Source organism: Equus asinus, chromosome 10 (assembly GCF_041296235.1).
Source record: "Equus asinus isolate D_3611 breed Donkey chromosome 10, EquAss-T2T_v2, whole genome shotgun sequence".
NCBI lineage: Eukaryota > Metazoa > Chordata > Mammalia > Perissodactyla > Equidae > Equus > Equus asinus.
Window position 1 is genome coordinate 72,802,268 of NC_091799.1, and position 21,481 is coordinate 72,823,748.

A 21,481-nucleotide genomic window follows, 5' to 3' on the forward strand; every position below is an offset into this window, starting at 1 on the left:
GACTTACTCTGATATGACAATGCTGCTTTAAAGAATTTCACAAAATAACCAAGAATCTATTTTAGCTAAAAAAACCATTTTCCTCAGTAAGTATGAATTGAAGATTCTGCTATGTTTTAGAATGGATCTTGAAAATGATTCAATCCTTCTGTAAATATTTTGGAAATAATACTTGATAAACTCATTTGCATATAATCTAGCTTTTTAAATATATATAAAAAGGGATTAGTTTATTTTTAAATGCAAGATCTACATAGAAAGATATTTATCAAGCTAAAATAAGTGGCAATAATAAAAATGCCTTTTTAAAAAATAAAACAGCTTAGTCATAACTCCTATGATGATTGGCTTAAACATAAAAAACAAAGGAAAAAGTAATTCATGATTGATTACTGGTCTTTGAAGGGCAATGTTAAATATTTTTTATTAATCATCATTATTTCCTAATTATGTTTAAAATCTACACGTAATCATTTGAATATAAAGTTTACTTCAATTTTTCGTTCTGTAAGATGAATGTCATTTTGGGCACAATTTTTACAATGCTATATTTGTATTGAGCATGAGATGTATTTTAGTTTAACTGGATTTTTAAACTATTTGCTATTTAACGATTTTCCCAATAATTACTTATAAGTAGAATAATGCTTTAATATATGACTAAATTAGGCAGCAGTTTATGCTAAAAGTGTAATTCATTTTTTCTTGTTCATTGTCCTCTACTTATGGAATGCCGTTTACAAAGTAGTTTTAGTCTTATGTTTTTTAAAAATAAAACTATTCCAAAAATAAAGACAATGAAAAATGTTTATAGATATAAGAATTAGAACTATGTATCTTTCAAAATTACAATACAAATATAGTGGAGGTTTGGGGGGTTTTTTGGGGGCTTTGGTGAGGAAGATTTCCTCTGAGCTAACATCTGTGCCAATCTTCCTCTGTTTTGTATGTGGAATGCCACCACATCATGACTGATGAGTGATGTAAGTCTAGCCTGGGATCCAAACACGCAAACCCCAGGCACAGCAGTGGAGCACACAAACTTAACCACTATGCCACGGGCTTGGCCTATGTTTTTGAAACTCATTACACAAACACATCTCTGTTTGTGCGTGTGCATATATATACATATATATATACACACGCACAAATATATATTGATATCTACTCATAATAAATTCATTATTTGAAGTACTGCTATTTGCTCAACATTTTATTAAAGTAAAGCTAAATTTATTATCTTACGAGATTCCATATAAATACTTTGAAGAATTCAGTGGTGTTATATGCTAATATTAATTAAGAAAAGTATGTTCTCAGCCATCTGTCATAAAACTGCTAGAGTTTTGGCTAAACAGAGTTTATGATATATTGTATTAATTTTTTGAATTAATGCATAAACAAATTGATCTTAGAAATAACATGTAGGAATTCAGACTCCCTGTCTTAGGTTACCTGAGAGCACTTACTGTCATCTCCAAAGACTGAGCTGTGCTTCAGCCAGGAGGTTGAGTTTTGGTGGCAAGAATTTTTACCATTAATAATTCTTTCTGGAATCATTTGAAGTTTCCCTACATAAGAACTTTGAAAAGTGGTGGAATGACAGTTATCATTAATGTCTTAAGTTACACATAAACATCCTCCAGGTTAAGAATCAGCTGTGGATGTGTGCTACATTGTAAAAAATGCCCTGAGATATCATAAAACACTTTATTGTACAGTAATTCAATGCTTCTCGAGAGACGGATGTCAGTAAAAAGTTACCTACTTATATGCAATGTTTTATAGATGCGAAAACAAATTAAAATCATAAACTGAGAGGTACATTTGATTTAATGAGTAATTATGAATAACTCATTAATTTTAATTCTTTTGTTATTTGCTCTTATAATAAAATGAAAAGTGTAACTTCTGATTCCTATCTTCCAGAAACATTCAGTATATAAATCATGCCTGGACGCCTGAAGGCTATCTATTTTTTTAGTGGTAAACATGGCTGTCATGGTGATGAAGAAAACTCCTTTTATTTTCAAATAGAATAGAATACATATTTAATGAAGAGGATATTTTAACAAGTCATTCCCTCTCCTCAATAACTGCTTATGTTCTAATCAATTAATTAGCCGTTAAGCTTCTTAAGGCAATGACTCTAGCCTCTATTTCTTATATACTCTCCACAGCAACAACAAAATCCTAGTTTATTGAATAAAGTTAACTTAAATTGTCACAATTTCACAATGTACATAGAAATAGTTGAAATAAGAAGGCATGGGAGGTGCTGTCAATCAACCCAATATTTCATTGCTTAATATCCAAAGGCCGTTTCTGTTTTCAAGTCTACGATTTCTTCCTACTTACAGCTGCACTTAATGTAAAGACTGATACAGAGATTCAAAAAGAAACTGCAAATTCTTTAAAGAACAGATTAATCCAGGTTAATTGCAGTAGGTTAAACAGTGTAACACTTTATGGGTTTAGTAGGCTCAATTACTAGTACAAAGGATAAGTTCGGCACGCTCCACTTCAGCAGCCTGGTTTGGTTCACAGGCGTGGACCTACACCATTCATCAGTGGACATGCTGTGGTGGCCATCATTTTTACATTTTAAAAGTAGAGATGATAGAAGTTAAAAAGTAAAAGTGAGGAGGGAGTTTGTTACTTTCTAATAAACTTGTCCAGAGTTTTCTAACCAAGAAATAAAAGTATAAATATGTTATGTAAAGTTGCAAAGGAAACTAAGGGAAGAATTAACACTCGTGACTCAATTATAGCATGAGAAAGGAAGTGAGAAGATATAGGGACGAGATCACCTTTTTATGGCAAAAACTGAATAACTGATGCCTATAATTAGCCACATAAGAAATAGAAACAGAAGCATATTACTTAGGAACAGGGGCAAAATACCTTTTAAAAATGATGACATGAGAGAAGTGAGACTGGTGTATTTCGGAATGGAAAGTTGCCATGCATTATAAATGCTCTATTAGATCTCATTTTTAATATCATGTACACGCATTATTTTTATATATTAATTGCAAAGAACATTTTAAAAATAAAAGTACATTGGAATTTTAAATGATAATTGTTTTACAGTCTCTTTAGATCTGATAGGATGAACTTTTGATTTCACATATTCAAGAGGAATTATATTTGCATCTTTACTTTTCAGAAATCTATCCATCAGTGACTATTAAATATATCGTCATCTTTTGCATATGGTGTGTTACTACAAGTAACAGAAACTTTGCCATTTTATCACTTTTTGACTTTGTCAGCTTATGCATAACTTTTAACAGCTAGTTTATTTCATTGTCCACCTTCTACTAGGTGTCTACTTCAAAGAGTTATTCGTTATTTTTATTTCTCCATGTCACATGGAGGTGATGTTTTCATTCATTCTTGCAAGTCTTGTTAAGTGTGAGAGAAAACATAAACAAAAGGAAGTAGCTCCTGTTTTCAATGAATGTTGTGTTCTAATAAAGATTATTACCTAATTTCCAAATTCAATGGCCAGCGTCCATTATTTCTTTTTTTAGAATAGACCCCTTTTGAGCACTGCCTCCTTGAAACTTTATCCTTCTTTGGATTCTGCTAATCCAACTTTTATGGTTCTTCTCTCACATCTTGCTAGCTAACGTCAGTTCCCTTAACTTGATCAACCTCCATAACACAAATGCTTTTAAAATATACGTTCCACTTTTTGTCCTTTTTCCTTCTCGTTTGACGCATCCTCCTTTCTGATCCCTTAGTCATTGACTATGTGTATATTTTCTCTTCTGAGTGCCTGATCTACATATTAGCATTAGGATGTGCTATGGGCACCTTAAACTTAACTTGTCAAAACTGAATTTCCTGGCTTTCTCTTCTCCTCCCTCAAATGTGCTTCCTTATGTCCTAAGATAACACAGTACTTGGCATATAGAAGTGGTTCTGATATGTTAGCATATGGAGGGCCTGTTAAAACACACACTGCCGGAGTTTCTAATTCAGAAGTTCTAATTCAGTTGGTCTGGGGTGGAGACTACAAATGTGCATTTCTAACAAGTCCCTAGGTGATACTGGTTGTTTAGCCATCACACCTTGAGAAACCTTGGCACATAGCAATAAACTAACATTTGTTAGATCAATAATTACTATGAGTCAATGAATGGTTCAAGTATGTAGCATAGGCTCAAAAATCAAACTGAACTCCGTATGGGTAAATGACAGGAAATATTTCTAGAACTTTAGTCTGAAAGAGCAAGGAAGATCATTTTGTTTAACACCCTCTTACTGTAGATTAGTTAACTGAAGTCTAAAGAGATTAAATAATTTTTGTGAGGAAAAATAACTAGATTCAACAAACTCTGACTTTCCATAAAATAAAATAACTTTATGTGTAACATTTGTAGTTAGCTAATGAAGTTAGTTTTCCAATTCCAGAGGTAGACATAGTATTTTTTTTTCTCCAGACGAGTAGGCCTTTGCATATAAGCACAGATTTCCCCAAAACAAATAAAAGACTACTAAGTTTTAATGCCGCCTACCATACCCCTGAATGCATGCAAAGAATGGAGACGTCTAGAGCTCAATATGCTAGATAAAATTAAAGGTTCTCACCACTCCAACAGTGTTTGAGTGAGCAGTCTGTTGAGAAAAGTCAGCAGAAATTACCTGACACCTACTGGTTCTGAAGAAACTTGAATCCTTTATTTGGCCAGAAAGGACTTCTGTCAGTGCAGTAAGTGTCCAAACTGTGGCACTCCTGTTGTCTGAAACTGTCTTATTGTTTTCCCAAGTTAAGATATTTGACAGGATTTATGAGCCTCCACAGACTATACTTATATGAGGGTTTTGTTTAATGGCAAAGGACACAATGCAGCAGAGAAAGAGAATGCAGACAATGATCAGAGGCCCAAGGGCCTTTCCCCAGCACGAGCATGCTGTGCGCTCAATCTGTGGGCACCTGGAGCATGCTGCATCTCTGGTTTGATCCGCCAAGATCTGTGCAAGGAGTCTTGGTTTGGGGAGAGTTCACTGACAAAGCTGTCAGTAGCTCTTTAAATAGTCAAGCTAGAATAATCCAACCAGGTAGGCTCAACGCAAATCATTAGCATAGAAGTTAGCCTTAGGAGTCTCCAGTGGAGGTTTGGATTCTAAACAGTACATCAAATATCCCACTGCCCTTTTTTTGGATAAGAGTAAAAATCAGACACACGAATATCTTTAGATATAAAGATTGAGCTTTTCTAGTCCAGCTGCAAATCAACTTTATCCTACACAGTGGTCTCGTAGAGAAGGCCACTGAAAGTTCCTTCCTGTGGACCAGCTGCATGAGGGGCCAAGAAGACTGAGTCCCAGGTCTCTAGAAGGGGGCTACCAAGTATGTTGAGGTTAAGTGGGCATACAGATTCTGAGTGCTTCAGGAAAAATTAACCTAATACTTCTTGAGTACGTACATACTAGAACCTACTTATACCCAATGACGGTGACAACGCTGGTGCCGTAGGGGAGGAAGAACTATTCCCTTACCTTCTAGGTCCTTCTGACTGTTCTAAGAATTAAATTGACGTGAAAGAGAATAATAGGAGAAAATCAAATTTTAATAACAAGTATACATGGGAGAAACCCAGGAAAACTGAGTAACACCAAAATGGCTGAAGCCACCACCTTAAATACCATCTTCAGCTAAAGACAAAGGAGGATGTTGGGGTAGTGGTTTGGGACTTCAAAGGGGAAGAAGGCAATTTACATGGGGATGGAAAAGCAAATGTTGGATAAATAAATGTTTGCTCGGTCGTGTATAAACAATGTGACCCCAGAGAGAACTTTGAAAAAAATAAGGTTAGCAAAGATTCCCAGAGTCTGTCATACCCAGAGTTATCTATGGTGATGGCCCATCTTAAATTCTTTTAGGGGGTTAGGTGGGAGGTCAAAGTTTCTTTCAGAGTCTTTTATCCTTAAAAATAGTCAAGCTAAAGAGAGACATTGTGGGGTGGCCAATTCTGGTCCTCTACAGTGCCTAAATTGAAAATGCATAAATCATAATTCAGATGGTTTAGGTATAGATAGATAGATAGATAGATAGATAGATACCTACAGGCTTTAAATAGGGGATAGTCTGGTAACTAAACAAGGGAAATATCAAGACAAAGTTGTTTTACTTGAGGATACTAATCTCTAAAAGAGAACATCCAAACAATATGAATGTTGTACGCAAGGAAAGCATGTAGAAAAAATTGAAGAAATACAATATAGTAAATTTCTGTTTCTCATTAGATGTACATTATAAATTACCAACTACAATTACAATAATTGTGGACAAGGAATCAGAAGACCTGGGTCTTCTAGTCAGAGCTCTGTTATCAAGAAAAGACTTGAGAAAAATCTTTTCCATAGATAATATATCAAATGTGTTTTGTTTAAGGTAAGAATCTTATTCCAATATCTTTATCCAGTTTTATAAGCTACTTTTTTATTTGTACTCAATTTTATCATCTGTACAATGAAACTAATTTTTTGGGCTCTCATAAATTTTTTCAAAGTGTGGCCTCATGACCACCTGCATTTGAAACACTGAGGGAGTATTTCTCAAACTTAAATGAGTATGAGTCACCTGGAGATCTTTTTAAGGTGCAGATTCTGATTTCATAGGTCTGGGATAAAGCCTGAAATTGTCTTCTAATAAGCTCCTGGGTAACAGACATGCTCCTGTGTTCCTGTTTGATTAGCAGGGTTGTTATTTTTTTTTAATGTGTATGTATGTGTGTATATGAGTGTGTGTGTAAAGTTACAAATGTAGGTACATCAACGGGATCAATCTCTGGAGTTAAGGCTGTAGATCTGTGTTCCCAATAGGCAAACCCACCCCAAATTTTATAAACAATCAAGTTTGAGAACTACTTGGTTAAATGAACTTAAATGTCTAAGTTAACTTTCAGCTATAAAATTATGTGGATCTAGTCTCACCCTGATATTCTCCTGTGTCCTGAATTGGAAGTCTGACATATTCTTTTCCTTTACAAGGCATCTGTGTTGCTTGGCTATCTATGACTTTCAAACAGCTCCCAAGCTCTCTGCCTCTAGATTCAAAATTTAATTAGGTCTGATCTTTTGCTATAAGGTCTAAGATAAAACCTTTTGTACTATTCAAAGTTACGAGATTCTTTCTCCAAATGAAGAGGCGAACAGCAATTTCATGCTTCTTCTAGAATGAGCTAAAAAAAAAGAATCCAAAAAAATAGCATCCTTTTTTTTTTTTTCTTGCCCCATCACTAGCTTTTCTGGGGCTACACCCTTAAATTCTCTCTGAACTCTTTTCATGCCTTGTCTCCATAACATCTCAGTTCTTTACAAGAAGTATTTACCTAAATAAATGCCTACTACAGTATGTGACAGAGTAGATAGATTACAACCTAGTACTTCAGTTCCTTCCCCTTAAAAGATTTCTTTTTTTTCGTTACTGTTATTCAAATGTTATTGACTACAGCACAACAAAGTAACGTGGTGATTTCCAATATAGCCTAACAATGTTTTCTAATTTCCTTTTTTCCTTTCCTTACAGTATAAGCAAGTAGAACAATACATGTCATTCCATAAGTTACCAGCTGATATGCGTCAGAAGATCCATGATTACTATGAACACAGATACCAAGGCAAAATCTTTGATGAGGAAAATATTCTCAATGAACTCAATGATCCTCTGAGAGAGGTAAGATTTCTAGTCCTCACTCTCCATGGTACATGATCATTGTTTATTTTCTCTTTTCATGGGAAATCCTCAAGTCCATGTTATGACACTACTCAAAAGAAAAATCAGAACTAAATGTTAAAGACATCATTTTTTGCCCTTATTCTCCCTTGTGTTCTCCCATATACAGGTTTTTAATTGTTGAGAAAAAACAGTGCTGGAAAATTGTTCCTCTAATTATGATTCTCAGAACTGTTTTATTTTCTGTATCCCTGGTTATCAAAATATTTTCTTGTATCCTCATTGTCCATATCTTCTGAATCTTCCACTCTTTCATCTCATGCTTATCGAACTGTTTCTTGATCTCCTTTTTTTACTTCTGCTCTCCTCTCATGTTCCTTTTCCCTGTTTATCCTATGAACCCTGATCAAAGACTGAGCTGACCTGTTTCAAGTAAATTCTGTTTCCTATCACTTCATTGAAACACTGCAACATCAATGACCACCTCTTTGCATTACATCTTCTTCCCATCTTCCCTAGATGTCTTCCCTCTCCCCACTAGAATGTTCAGGTCTCCCCTAGACCGAGGGAACCTTCTCTTGATCATATTTCTTACATTGCTTTGCTCTTTCTTCTTTCTTTTACTACCAACCTTCTCAAAAGATTACTATATAATCATTGAATTGTGGTTTGATCTCCACTGCTCTACCAAAATTGTTTCCTTGAAAGTTATCAATGACCTGTCAATCATCAAAGCCTTTGTCTTTGAGCCCTTGATGGTACTTTAAACTGCTAACAAAACTCACATCCTGAATCTCTTTCTTGGGCTTAACGCTGAACCATTACTGAGCCATTGGCTTTCATTCTGCCTTTCTGAGTTTATTATCTTTTATTTATTTCATCTCACACTTCAATTTTGTAAATTTGAGTTCCAAGTTCTTGCCATAAGAACTTTTCTTAAAAGCCACATGATATCCCCTGGCCCCCTATATATGTAAGCTATGTAATAAAGTCATTATCTTCCATCACTAAACCATTTACCTTTTAAGGTAAATGATGTTTCTCTGTAAATGTTTTAATCATTCTCTCAAGCCATATGGAATGTAAAAACTTAGGTCGTTTTTTTTGAATCTTTCTCTTCTCTGCACATCCAGTCAATCACCAAATGCTATCAATTCGCTGTGGCAATACATCTCGTGCCCATGCCCTTGTTTCCTTCGCCAGTGACGTCACCCTAACCTTATTTCTCTCTCAGGGACTATCTACACTACACCCTTGGTTTGCCTTCCAGCCTTTGGTCTGTTTTCCCTAACTACCATTTAAAGCATCGATGCCAGATTAATCTTCTTTTATGTATACAAGCTGGCTGTTTCTTTGTTCTGAAACTTTCAGTCTTCATATTACGAATTAAACCAAATAAAGCCACCTTAGGCTGAGATGCCAGCTCTTCTATGCTCTGACTCTGGTTACATTTCCAGCTTGCCTTCTCCATGCTGCCCTGCATGTTCCAAAGTGGCCTACCGCCCAACTGTGCAACTTGCTGTTTTGCAAAAATCAATTATAATTTCCAACCCTTGCATCATGTGTTTTCCAGAAATGTCTCTCATCTAAATAAATGCCTTCTACAAGCAAAATCCAGTTCAAATAATACTTCTTTATTTATAACTTCTTTGGTTTTCCAGACTAGATCTGATCACTGTTTTCCCTGACCCCCACTGCACTGAGTCCATAAGTTTTGCATGCTATTTATTGTATGTTATCGTTATTCTTCCACATTTGTTTTTTCTGCTTTTGTCATGAAATTTCTTTAATAGAAAAGGCCATTTAGTCTACATTTTGAAATTTTCTTGAAATTCCTAGTACATGTAACATATATTAAATACTCAACAAATATTTTCATTCCAACTAACATCTCTACCATTTATAACCATTCCTAAGTTTCTGCATCCACTAAAAGCTATTTACATATTTTTTTGTAAAAAGCCTTGAGATATCAGTTAAGAGTTTTGACAATAAAAGGAGCTAAATATCTGCTATTGATTAGCTTATTTTCCCTACCTGGTCCTTAATCAAATAAGAATGTATGAATCTTTTTGCTTTGGGAGACATAATTCAAACACTTCTTTGTGTATTTTTTTTAAAGTAATATATCATTTTTCTTAATCTGTCAGTAGGCTCCGCTTTATCTCTTTGTTGGCTTACAGAATTTGGTTTAAACCCAAATCCCCTTCACTCACAGACAGAAACTCAGGACACAGGACACAGGCTGGGTGCTCAAGGCCTGGAGGGATTCAAACATAGGGTGCGACGGGCCGTAGCCGGGAGACAAAGTAATCATAGAGACAGTATCAGGGATTAAAATCAAATCAAAAGACAGGAGGATGCAATAAAACTAAGGATTTATTTTAAAGAAACAGGGAAAAGTAAGGATTCCAGCAGAAAATGTCATTGAGGGAATACAAAAAGCTGACAGAAAAAGTAAGCATAAAAATGAACCCTAAGAAGTTGCATGCTTAAATGGGAAGCATTCCTCTGTGCTGAAAATTCTCAGTGTAATGGAAAACCAGGATAACAAGAAAATTTTCTTAATTATGTGTGTCTTATTAACTATCTTTTCTTGCCATACTTCAGTTTACTCTGATCGTTAGTGGAAAAAATCTACTTTTCATTTTTACCCCCTTAAAGCCGTCCACAGACATACCTCCAATTTTCTCAATTCCTACAACTATTCTATCATTAAGTTAACAATTTTTTTTCCTGTATGTTTTCAAATGGCAGGTTCTCAGCATGTGTTACTGCAACTTCTGAAGTGTACTCACAACTTTTCCCCCTGACTTTGATCTTTACTAGCTCAAAAGCATCCCATCTCATGGCTACCACATTGATCAACATAAAACACAAGTTTGATGATGTTACTCTCTTCCAAGAACCTGATCATGACCTCGTATCCCCTGAAAGAAAAAAGTCCAAACTCCTTGACATGACACACGAGCTGCCCCATGGCCTGCCTCCATTTTTATTTCTTTGCGTTCATACTTCTTTAACAGGGAATTGCTGTTCATTTCCAGGGGGAGGGGAGGGAAAGCTGTTGATTGCCCCTTTGCCTTTCTTCCTGCCACCCTCTCTATCTTCAATCTTTTCTACTCAGCTTACTCTCTATTTTCCATTAAACACTCTTACCAGGCATGACTTTCTTCATAAATTTTCCCTGACCCCTCTGTCTCTGTCACTGTACTTATCATTTGTCAGTTTATTGTTTGTCTCTTTCAAGACTGTGAGGTTTTTGAGGATCAAGCTGTGTCTTCATATCTTTGGATCTCTAGTGACCAGTAAATAGTAGGAACTCATTAAATATTTACTGAGTGTATGCTTTTAACAGAACTATGAATGAAAAACAGGGTCAGAATCATGGCTTTTAATGAAATTAGAGATTCTAGAAGTGGAAGCATGAGATGCTCAAACACTTAACACCTTAAAAAGGTGAAAACAATGTTCTCCGTTTGTTTATCTGCTCTTCAGTTTTTGCTCCTCTGGCATCAGAATCACACAGAAGCTTACATTTAATGTTATTCTGAGTTAGTACTTTATTAGAAGGGAAGTTGGATGAGAAGAATAGGACAGTAAGGAAAGACATTGGCAGAAAGACAACAAGTCATTATTCAAACTCAACTTAAATCTATAAAAGCCAGACATGTTTTCTGAAGAAAAGTTCAATGAGAAATATATTTTGCTTCCTATTAACTTGGAGTATTAGGTACCTGCTATATTCAAGTAATAGTGGTAGATCACAAGAAATATTTTAAAAGTAGTAAAATGCATCATTCCAATTTTCAAAAGCTGCATTCCACTTAGAATATGAGGCATAAACATGAAAGGTGTAGTTTGGTCACTGTTGTGCCTCTAGCGTCTAGGAACTGCCTGGCATAGAGAAGACATTGAATGATTGATACAGTAAATGTCAAACGAGGGAAACTAGGATACTCAAGAAGGGAAAGTTGGATTATTTGATGTGTGTTTGGTGACCAAAGGAAACAATAGTAGATATGCATTGTATACACATACACACACCACACACAATTGCTAATAGTATATTCAGTTTTGGATCAACAGCCATCTTACGTTGTAACAAGACTTTTAACTTAAAATGCCATATTGTCCAGAATGCTCATTTTTATGAAGCTATTTTGCATAGTTTAAGATTCTAATGTATACTTAAGAGCAGTGATTTCTTCTAACACAAGTCGGGGTACTCACGAATGTATAAAAATAAAGGATAGGTCAAACTTTCAGACTCTAAAGCTTATACAAAAAACCTTATTGCTTAAAAATAGAGAAAGTAAGTAAAATGCAATGTTTAAAAATGTGAAAATTATTCTATATTCATTAAGTCCATATTATGTTTTACTCTCCAGTCTTTCTTTTCAACTTGTTTGAATAGTTTTAAATATGAAGAATCTTTAAGGTGGAAAATGGCACAAAGAATTTCATTTCTGTGACCTTTGAAAGCTCTTACAAAACTCTCATATCATACATATGCAAATTAATTCACTTAATAGATATTTCAAAAGCACTATTTTATTGAAAGCATTTTCCTATTTCCATTTTTGTGGCCTAAATTAGGTCATTTATCTTTTTTTGTATGTTGGAGAGGAATTGCTGAAATGCCTTTAACAAATAGCCCGCTCATTCTTATTGTTCAAGTCACAACACAAGTGTTATCTCCTTGCAGAGGCCTTCTCTGAGAATTTCATCTAAATTAATTCCCTCATAGTCATTCTCCATCATATCAGCGTTTCTGTTGTGTACACATCATTCTGTCGTCTTGTTGTACCTTTGTATTTCTTGTTAATTGTCCATTTTGCTGTATGAACTCAGCATCCAAGAAGGCAAGGACTTTGTCTTTCTTGGTTTCCACCATAACTCCAGCCCCTAGATAGTACATATTTAATAATTACTAGTTGGGTAAATAAGCCAAGAAAAACTAAATAAGGATCTCATGCTGGGCAAATCTTCTCAAAGAATCATTGATTGTTAGAGCTTGGAAAGAGCATTTTGTTGACAGAACAGTGTACCTTGTATGGATAAGAAAAGTGATGCCCAGAACTATGAAGTACCGTAGCCACAGAGCTTTCTTAATATCACTTTAGATGAGACTATGGACAACATTGTTTCTCATATACAGCAAGAAGATACTGGCATCTTTAGATTCCTCTGTGATTTTGTTTTGATGTGTGCACTATAATCCAAAAGGTCCTATTTTGTATACGATTGTTTTTATTTTCTTTTAAACTTTCTCCAGTTTTATGCATTAGTAATTTATTGCAGAGTCAGCTTAGGGGATAGAGGATATTTCAGTAGGGTACCATAACAGACAGTGTATAAATGTTCTGTCCAATCTTTGTAATTGAATAAAATCCATGGAATAGATAGAAAATACCTTTTTTTTAAAACTTTATTGCTGTGCCAAGTCTGACTACGATATTGTCAATGGCTCATAAAACAAATGTTGCTGCTTTCCCTATCCAGACCTAAGTGGTGAGCCACCTCAGGGTGTGGAAGATTCAGAGTGGCAGACAAAGTTGTGTGTTCTTCATCCTTGGGCTAGGCCGTGTGACCTGTGCACTGGCTCCACTGGAACTGTCAGTGTTCTGAGAAGTGATTGTAAAGTCTTCTTAAGAAATTATCTTCAGGAGTTGGCTCTGTGACAGAGTGGTTAAGTTCACACGCTCCGCTTCTGGTGGCCCAGGGTTTCACTGGTTCAGATCCCAGCGCCGACAAGGCACTGCTCGTCAGGCCATGCTGAAGCAGCATCCTGCATGCCACAACTAGAAGGACCTACAACTAGAATATACAACTATGTACGGGGGGTGTTTTGGGAGAAGAGAAAAAAAAAAAGGAATATTGGCAACAGTTGTTAGCTGAGGTGCCAATCTTTAAAAAAAAAAATTATCTTCAAGGCCAGCCTCATGGCATAGTGGTTAAGTTCTGCACATTCTGCTTCAACAGCCTGGGTTCACAGGTCTGGATCCTGGTCACAGACCTACACCACTCATCAGCCACACTGTGGCAGTGACCCACATATAAAGTGGAGGAAGATTGGCACAGATATTAGCTGAGGGCTAATCTTCCTCAAAGCAAAAAAATAAAGAAGATTGGCAACAGATGTTAGCTCAGGGCTAATCTTCCTCAGTGAAAGCAAACAAACAAACAAATGTTATCTTCATTTCACTGTGAACTAAAATACATGGACCAGAAAGTAAAGGAACAACTACAGTTTTCTGAGAAAAAGCCTTAAGGTGGTACCCAGGCACTTGGCATTTTAAGTTCCAGCTATTATTTTGTGATGTATTTATTTTCTAAGATCTATAATCTTCATTCTCTTGTTGCTCTGTGGCTATGCCTAGTCAAAACTCTGAGTCTGCAAAGCTGGACTTCGATACTCTCTAGAAACTTGGGGTTGGTAGTAGATTGGGATCCCAGCTGTTACCTGACCTGGCTCTCCCTGGGAGTCCACCTCTTTTCTCCTCCTTCCCTCTGCTTATAAGATGCTCCTGTCTTCCCCTGGCTGCTCAGGTATTCAAAGTTTCATTGTTTTGAATAGTTTAAATCCATTTCATAATATTCTCAGTGCCATTAATAATTACATGTATCCTTTCAGCTGTATAACAAATAATGAATGACAACCTTCAACAGAGGGGCTGTACAGCATCGTAATTCAGAGCATGGCCCTTGTTCCAGCAGCCTCGTTTAAACCCAGCTCCACAACTTACTATAGTACAACTTCAGACTATTTCACAACTTGTATGTGTTTCACCTTCCTCATCTTTAAATGTGAATAATGATGACAAAAACTACCTCATAGTGTTGTTACAGAGATTAAATGAGCAAAAAATATAAAAAATTAGAAAAGTGCCTGGCACAAAGGAAGTACACAGTAAAGTTTAATTCTTGGTATTACCATGATTCAGTAGAGAATAGGATATAGTCTCAGGCCTCTTGGGAAGTAACAAAAGGCTCATACAGCTTAGTGAGAGACAGAAATTTAATTAAGCAATTATAACTGTGCGAAAGTGCTATCAGAGGGTCATTCAGAGGGTGTTAGGACGTACACAGGAGGGACACAAAGTCCAGCCTCATCATTTCCTTTGGAAAATATTCAAACAATCTGCTAATAAGCTCTTCTTTCATTTTAACAGCCGGCTTTCTGGAGACAATGTCTTAGCATCAAAACTTGGCATTGAAATGTTAGGATCATGAGACTGATGAATGCTTTCATAAAAGCAGGCACTATTTTTGAAACTAAAAAACTACTTAGAAAAATTCAGCAAACTGTGCCTCTGTGCTTATGAGAGGCTGTTAGAATGTATACAAAGTAAGAAGGTCTATTTTTAACGTGATCAGATTTATACTGATTCAATTAGAGCAAAATGGCAAACTTAACAGTCGAGAGTGAAGTTAATGCCCTTCTGAGCCTGTCTCCAAAGTTCAGAACTGATCTATTTTTAAACAATGGAGTGTGAAGAGCTGTGAGCTGAAAATAGGTACAGATCATGTGTCCCAGTAGAATATAGGACGTCAGTATATTTCATTTTCACAGAACATGAATCGGACTGAGCGCATAATACTGCCCTTCTGACCTTTAATTTGTCGAATAGACTGTTAGGGAAGAAAGCATAATTTGCATGCATATTTATTTAGTGCAATTCTGAATCTTTTTTTAAAAGTATGTACTTAATGATTTTATTAAATGTCTTCTAAAAATGGGTTTAGTTAAGATTAACTAACGCGGGCTGGAATGATAGCATCGTAAAGCTATATAGGGATCTCATAGATTATCAGATACTCATGTAACATGCAAAGTAACAAAAGGCTAGAAAAATTACGTAAGTGGCCTGGTCATGGTCATATTACCAAGCAAAGAAATTGGGTCTTCTCTCTTTTGGCCTAGAGGTTTTCCCCTGTATCCCTAGTTTTTAGAAAACAGACAAAAAACATTTATTGATTTCTTAATGTGTGCCGGACATTGATCCAGGCCTGATGGGAAGGTAAATTGTGAAATGTGGTTTCCAATCTCAAAGTTCTTACTATATGCTTGTAGAGACAAGATATAAATGCATTTTTAAAAAACTATGAGAAAAAGTTAAAATACATTGCTAAAAGTGCAATAAATGTAGGAAGTCACATGTGCTTAATTGCCAGACTAAGCAGACACTACATACTAAAATTCAAAATCATTTAAGGCCTTAAACACAGGGAAAAACCTTGACATGGGTCTTGGCAATGTATTTTTGGATACAACACCTAAAGCACAAGCAACAAAATCAAAAATAAATTAGTGGGACCACATCAAACTGAAAAGCTTGTGCACAGCAAAAGAAACAGAATGAAAAGACAACTTATCGAATGGGAGAAAACATTTGCAAACCACACCTCTGATAAGAGGTTAATATCCATAATATATAAAGAACTTTAACTCAACAGAATGAAAACAAATATAGTCATGTGATGCTTAACGACAGGGATATGTTCTGAGAAATACATCATGTAGGTGATTTCTTCCTTGTGCGAACATCAGAGACTGAACTTAAACCTAGATGGTATAGCCTACTACACACCTAGGCTAGGTGGTACTAATCTTACAGGACCAGCATCGTATATGCAGTCCGTTGTTGACCAAAATGTCGTTGTGTGGTACATGACTGTAGTCCAATTGAAAAATGGGCAAAGGACCAGAATAGACATTTTTTCCAAAGAAAATAGTCAAATGGCCGGCAGGTACATGGAAAGGTGCTCAACTTCACTAATCATTAGGGAAATGCAAATCAAAACCACGATGAGATACCACCTCACACCTGTTAGAATGGTTGTTATCAAAAAGACAAAATATAGTAAGTATCGGTGAAGATGTGGAGAAAAGAAAATCATAGAAATTGGAAGGGGAGTGAAGATAATTTGTATTATTGTGGTGAGGGAGAGCCAGGCCACTGGGCCCTTTCCTGGATTTTTTCTTATTGCTTCATTATTTCCCTCCTCCCCCAATATTTCTCGGAATGGTATTGCTTATTTTTAGGACTTCAAAAATTAATCCTATGCTAATATTGCATAATTCCATTTATGGGATCCCTGGAATAGGCAAATTCACAGCAACAGAAAGTAGAATAGAAGTTACCAGGGATTGAGGGGAGGGAGAAGGGGGAATTATTTTTCAATTGTTACAAAGTTTTTGTTGAGGATTATGAAAAAGTTTTAGATATAGATAGTGGTGATGGCTATACAACATTGTAAATATACTGGTGAATTGTACAGGTAGGAATGAATAAAAGAGTAAACATTGCTATATATATTTATGAAAATTTTAAAAATTAATCTTATAGAATAGCACCCAACACTGTGTCTCTAGTCCTGATCTCCAGTGCCATTTCCATCTGCTTCTGTCACCTGAATGCCCAAGATGTTTCACGCTTAATACAAAAATCAAGCAAAATCCTTTCTTCATGTAACTAAATATCTTTTTGAATGTATTTCTCCCCAGACTGGAGAGCTCAGAAGTTGTTGAAGCGTATGGGTGGTGTTCCACAGCTCCTCAGAGTGACCCTAACTAGATCCTGCCCCTCCCTCGCTGTCAGAGCCGTGATGCGGCTATGTCTTGGCAGATACTCAGGAGGGGGCAGCTTCATCCTCCCTGCCACACTTTTTCTTCTTTTTTTTATCCTATCATTTTTATTTGTTATTTAGCTCTGTATCTCCTTCTAATTCCCTGCCACACTTTTACCAGCCTAATTGCTCTATTAGTTTGCTAGAGCTCCCATAACAAAATATAACAGCCTGGGTGGCTTAAACAGCAGAAATTTCTTTTTTCATAGTTCTGGTGGCTGGAAGTCCAAAATCAAGGTGTCAGCAGATTGGGATTCTTCTGAGGCCTCCCTCCTTGGCTTCTTCCCTCTGTCCTCACATGGTCTTTTCTCTGTGCCCACACATCCCCAGTGTCTCTTGGTGTGTCCAAATTTCCTCTTCTTATAAGGACACCAAACAGACTGAATTAGGGCCCACCCTAACAGCTTCATTTTAACTTAATTACTTCTTTAAAGGCCCTACCTCTAAATACAGTCTAAATTCTGAAGTACTGGGAGAAAAGGCCTCAACAGATGAATTTGGAGGGGACACAATTCAGCCCATAACACTTGCCAACACACTCAGGGCTCTGTACAAATCTAACAGAGTGACAGATGAATGAATATTTAATGCCTCCTAGGATGCCTGCCTGGTTTTAGGGCCTGGCCTGATTTCCTCGGTCCTTTGCCCATACTGTTATGCACTGATTACTACTATTGCTGACCTCTTAATGACAAAATAAATTTACGTGGATTCTATGATAAAATTTCAAATATGGTTTTTATCAAATTCTTGAAATCAGTTTCTCTCAGAATTAATTTCCTCTACTCTCTGCTGGTCCTGTTTTAATAATATTTTTTAGTTCAGTATACTTCTGGGCATCTGTCAGCTGTATTTGCCAGTTCACATCAATCTGTTTTCACCACATCAATTAGGCTTAACTCTTATTCTGCAAACCCCTCCATCACCTTGCTCACAGCTTTCAGGCCACTGGAGCTGCGTGCTGCTGGAGCTTACACAAATCTTCGCTGAGCTTCAAGCCTGGGACACCACAGAGTGGGGCTCAGATACAAAGTCTCTAATGAACTCTCTCAATGTTAATATACAACTCCTTAATTTAGGGTTCTTTGGTCTGTTTCTACCTCTTTTTCTTTCCTTTATAATCAAATTTAAGTGAATGCTAAGAGAATTTTATCATCTGTTGTCATCCTGTATGGTACCTAACGGGCGATATGTTCCTATGTTCTAGGAAGGCAAACCAGTGGGACTATGCTAAGACTAAATTAATTTCAAACTTCGTTTGCATTCATATTGTAAGATTTAAATGTAATTTAATACCTCAAGCCGAATTAGATGCATATGAGAACTGTAACTACAGAAAATATTAAAATTTTTGAATGTCTACATCTCAAAATTCATCTTGTTCTGATAGATCTTTTACAAGCAGGCAGATTTTATTTAAGCCACTTAATAGTAATTGACCATTTGTATATGCAGAGATTTTAGACTAATTACCTTTTAACTCATAATTTGAGGAGACTATTAACCTAGCAATTAATGATATAGGTGGATTTCAGGACAAGTAATGGTGAAAAATGATAAAGTCTGCCAGTATTTAAGAGGCCATTGCAGACTATTTCTCTCTATCTCTATTGGATTTTTCTTACTATAACTACGATTAACACAAGATGGAATATTGTGTGGCCACTAAAAAGAATGGCAGTGAGGACCATGTCTCAAAATGGGAAATATTTTCTGTAATAAAAATGAGGAAAAAAAAATATGGAATGTATATTATGATTACCACTATATCAAGGTGAATAATAGATTATTTTAAGAGAATACATAAACATATTAAGTTACTTTCATTATAGCGATGAGAATACAGAGGTTTTTTTTAATATATTTTAAGGGATATATATGTTCATTTTTGATTTCAACGATTTTAAAAAATACAATTTACTTGCTAATACAAAAATACTTGGTTACTCTTTCTTCTTTAATAAGATAGAAAACTACAGTAAACTAAAATTGAGGCACCCTATATTAATTCATCAATCCTCCCTTTTATATCTCTAACTCCTTTAACTTTCCCAAAATAAATATTAAAGGTATTTCTTGCCTTTGTAATTTATTGCATAATTTTTGATATTCAAATTGTTTAGGAATTCCAGTAAAAGCTCTCTTTAAAAAAGTAAGACAAATTCCCAGCTAGAGAAATAGCTTATTGTAATCCTCTTTAATAGGACATAGAAATCAAGGGATATGCTTAGAGTTTAAGAAATTGAAGTGTTACCTAACTTGTTAGTCAAGGTTAGGTAAATGTTTAAAACATTTTTAAGCATTCAGATCTGCTTCTGTGGGTTAATTCTCTTATACATGCAGTCGACCATCTTGCAATTTAGAAGGCAAACCACCAGATCAATATAAGCTGGCTGAGAATGCTGAGGGAACTTTTGAAAAAATTACCCCCATGTGTTTCCCTTTTTAAAAAAAGTGGAATGAGTATGTAATTTATAATTTACCTTCCAAATTTATTGTATCAATCAGGCAGTTTTATTATAAGAATCCTATATTTTATTCCTTGAGTTTGGCCAAAAAGGTAATTTTAGTGGCTATGTGCTAAGAATATCTTGTCATCTTTTTCTTCTGAACCTCTGTACCCACCTTGACTTTGATCTTTAATAACTAGTCCCCAACTCAACTGTTTTTCTTTTTAATCTGACCCAATATCCTCTTACTAAATTATCTTGAAATCTTTGTTTCTTTGAAATTTTATAGAATGTATTTATTCTACCATTCATTAGATCTTAACAGATATTGTTTTGTAACATAGTTATTAGTTATAATGGTTAATAATAGATAACGTTGAATAAGCTTTGTTAAATGCTTTACTTGTGCTATTTAATTTAATCATCACAGCAATCTGTGATAGAGTTGCTAGTGTGATCTCCATTTTACAAGTGAAAAGGTTCAGATCTAAAGAGTCTGAGGCACTTTCTGTGGGCACAGAGCCAGTGAGTTTTGGAATCAGGGATTAGCTCAGACACACACACACACACACACACACACACACACACACACAGTGTCTAATCCATGTTTGCTTTATTCTTTACAATTATCTTAAACTGAATATATACATATATGTCTTGAGTGTAATATAAAATTAACTCTCAACTAGATGTGAATTTTCAGGTACTTTTTTATTTTAGGAACCATGGTTTCCACACCTGATTGCTTATAACTTGAAGTGTGTTATTAAAAGAGGAGATTTTGGGTGCCAGCCTGGTGGTGCAGTGGTTAAGTTTTCACATTCTGCTTAGGCGGCCCAGGGTTTGCAAGTTCAGATCCAGGGTGCAGACCTACGCACCACTTATCAAGCCATGCTGTGGCAGGCATCGCACATATAAAATAGAGGAAGACGGGCACAGATGTTAGCTCAGGGCCAATCTTCCTCAGCAAAAAGAAGAAGATTGGTGGTAGATGTTAGCTCAGGGCTAATCTTCTCCTTCAAAAAAAAAAAAGTGAAGATTTTGAGTCACATCCCCTAAAGATTTAGATTCAGATTCTCTGAACCTGGATTGGAGCTCAGTAAACTGTATTTAGAAAAATATCATAAATACATCCACAGGATTACCGTCTTCCTCTAAAGAATAACAAGGAGGAAAATGTCATCTGTGGCAGCTCATTAAAGCCATTGTTTTCCCTTATTGATGCTGTCTACATGAGAGCCCTGAAGAGGGCAAGATCCCACAGAGTAATCCTGAATATGTTCTATTTCCCAAAAATGGTCCTACCTCATACCCACAAACTAAACTTTACCCTACTCTTGGCACCTTCTATGTACCGTGCTCTGGATTGGACACTTCAGCTGTCATTTCAGAGGTACCCTCTCCTAGGACACTAACGACTGCTCAGAAGCTGATATGGATGTTTTAATTTCATTTATTTATTGCCTCACAGATGTCGTGTAGTGGTCTTAGAGGTAATGATTGCACATGACTTCCTTAGGTCTTTTCAGTGAGGTCTCAAAATCAACTTTAGTTACCCAGTTCCAGATATTGATTTACTCTTCTTAGAAATCTTGGGATCTAAATCTAATCTTTCCAAGAGTCTAAATAAACCAAATTTTATTCATCTGTGGACGTCTCACATTCTGTTCCACCTCTCTCTTCAGGGTATAAATAAATATCAAAAAAT

The 21,481-nt window shown here is 35.8% G+C and overlaps 1 protein-coding gene across 1 annotated transcript in view; it reads left to right on the forward strand.

The window, feature by feature from the left end:
* The window catches only part of HCN1 (hyperpolarization activated cyclic nucleotide gated potassium channel 1), a 369,515-nt gene that overhangs the window by 290,572 nt on the left and 57,462 nt on the right, over window positions 1-21,481 (forward strand). Inside the window, exon 5 of the mRNA XM_044779352.2 lies at window positions 7,544-7,690. Coding sequence (XP_044635287.1) covers window positions 7,544-7,690 — 147 coding nt within the window. The remainder of the gene's footprint in view (window positions 1-7,543; window positions 7,691-21,481) is intronic.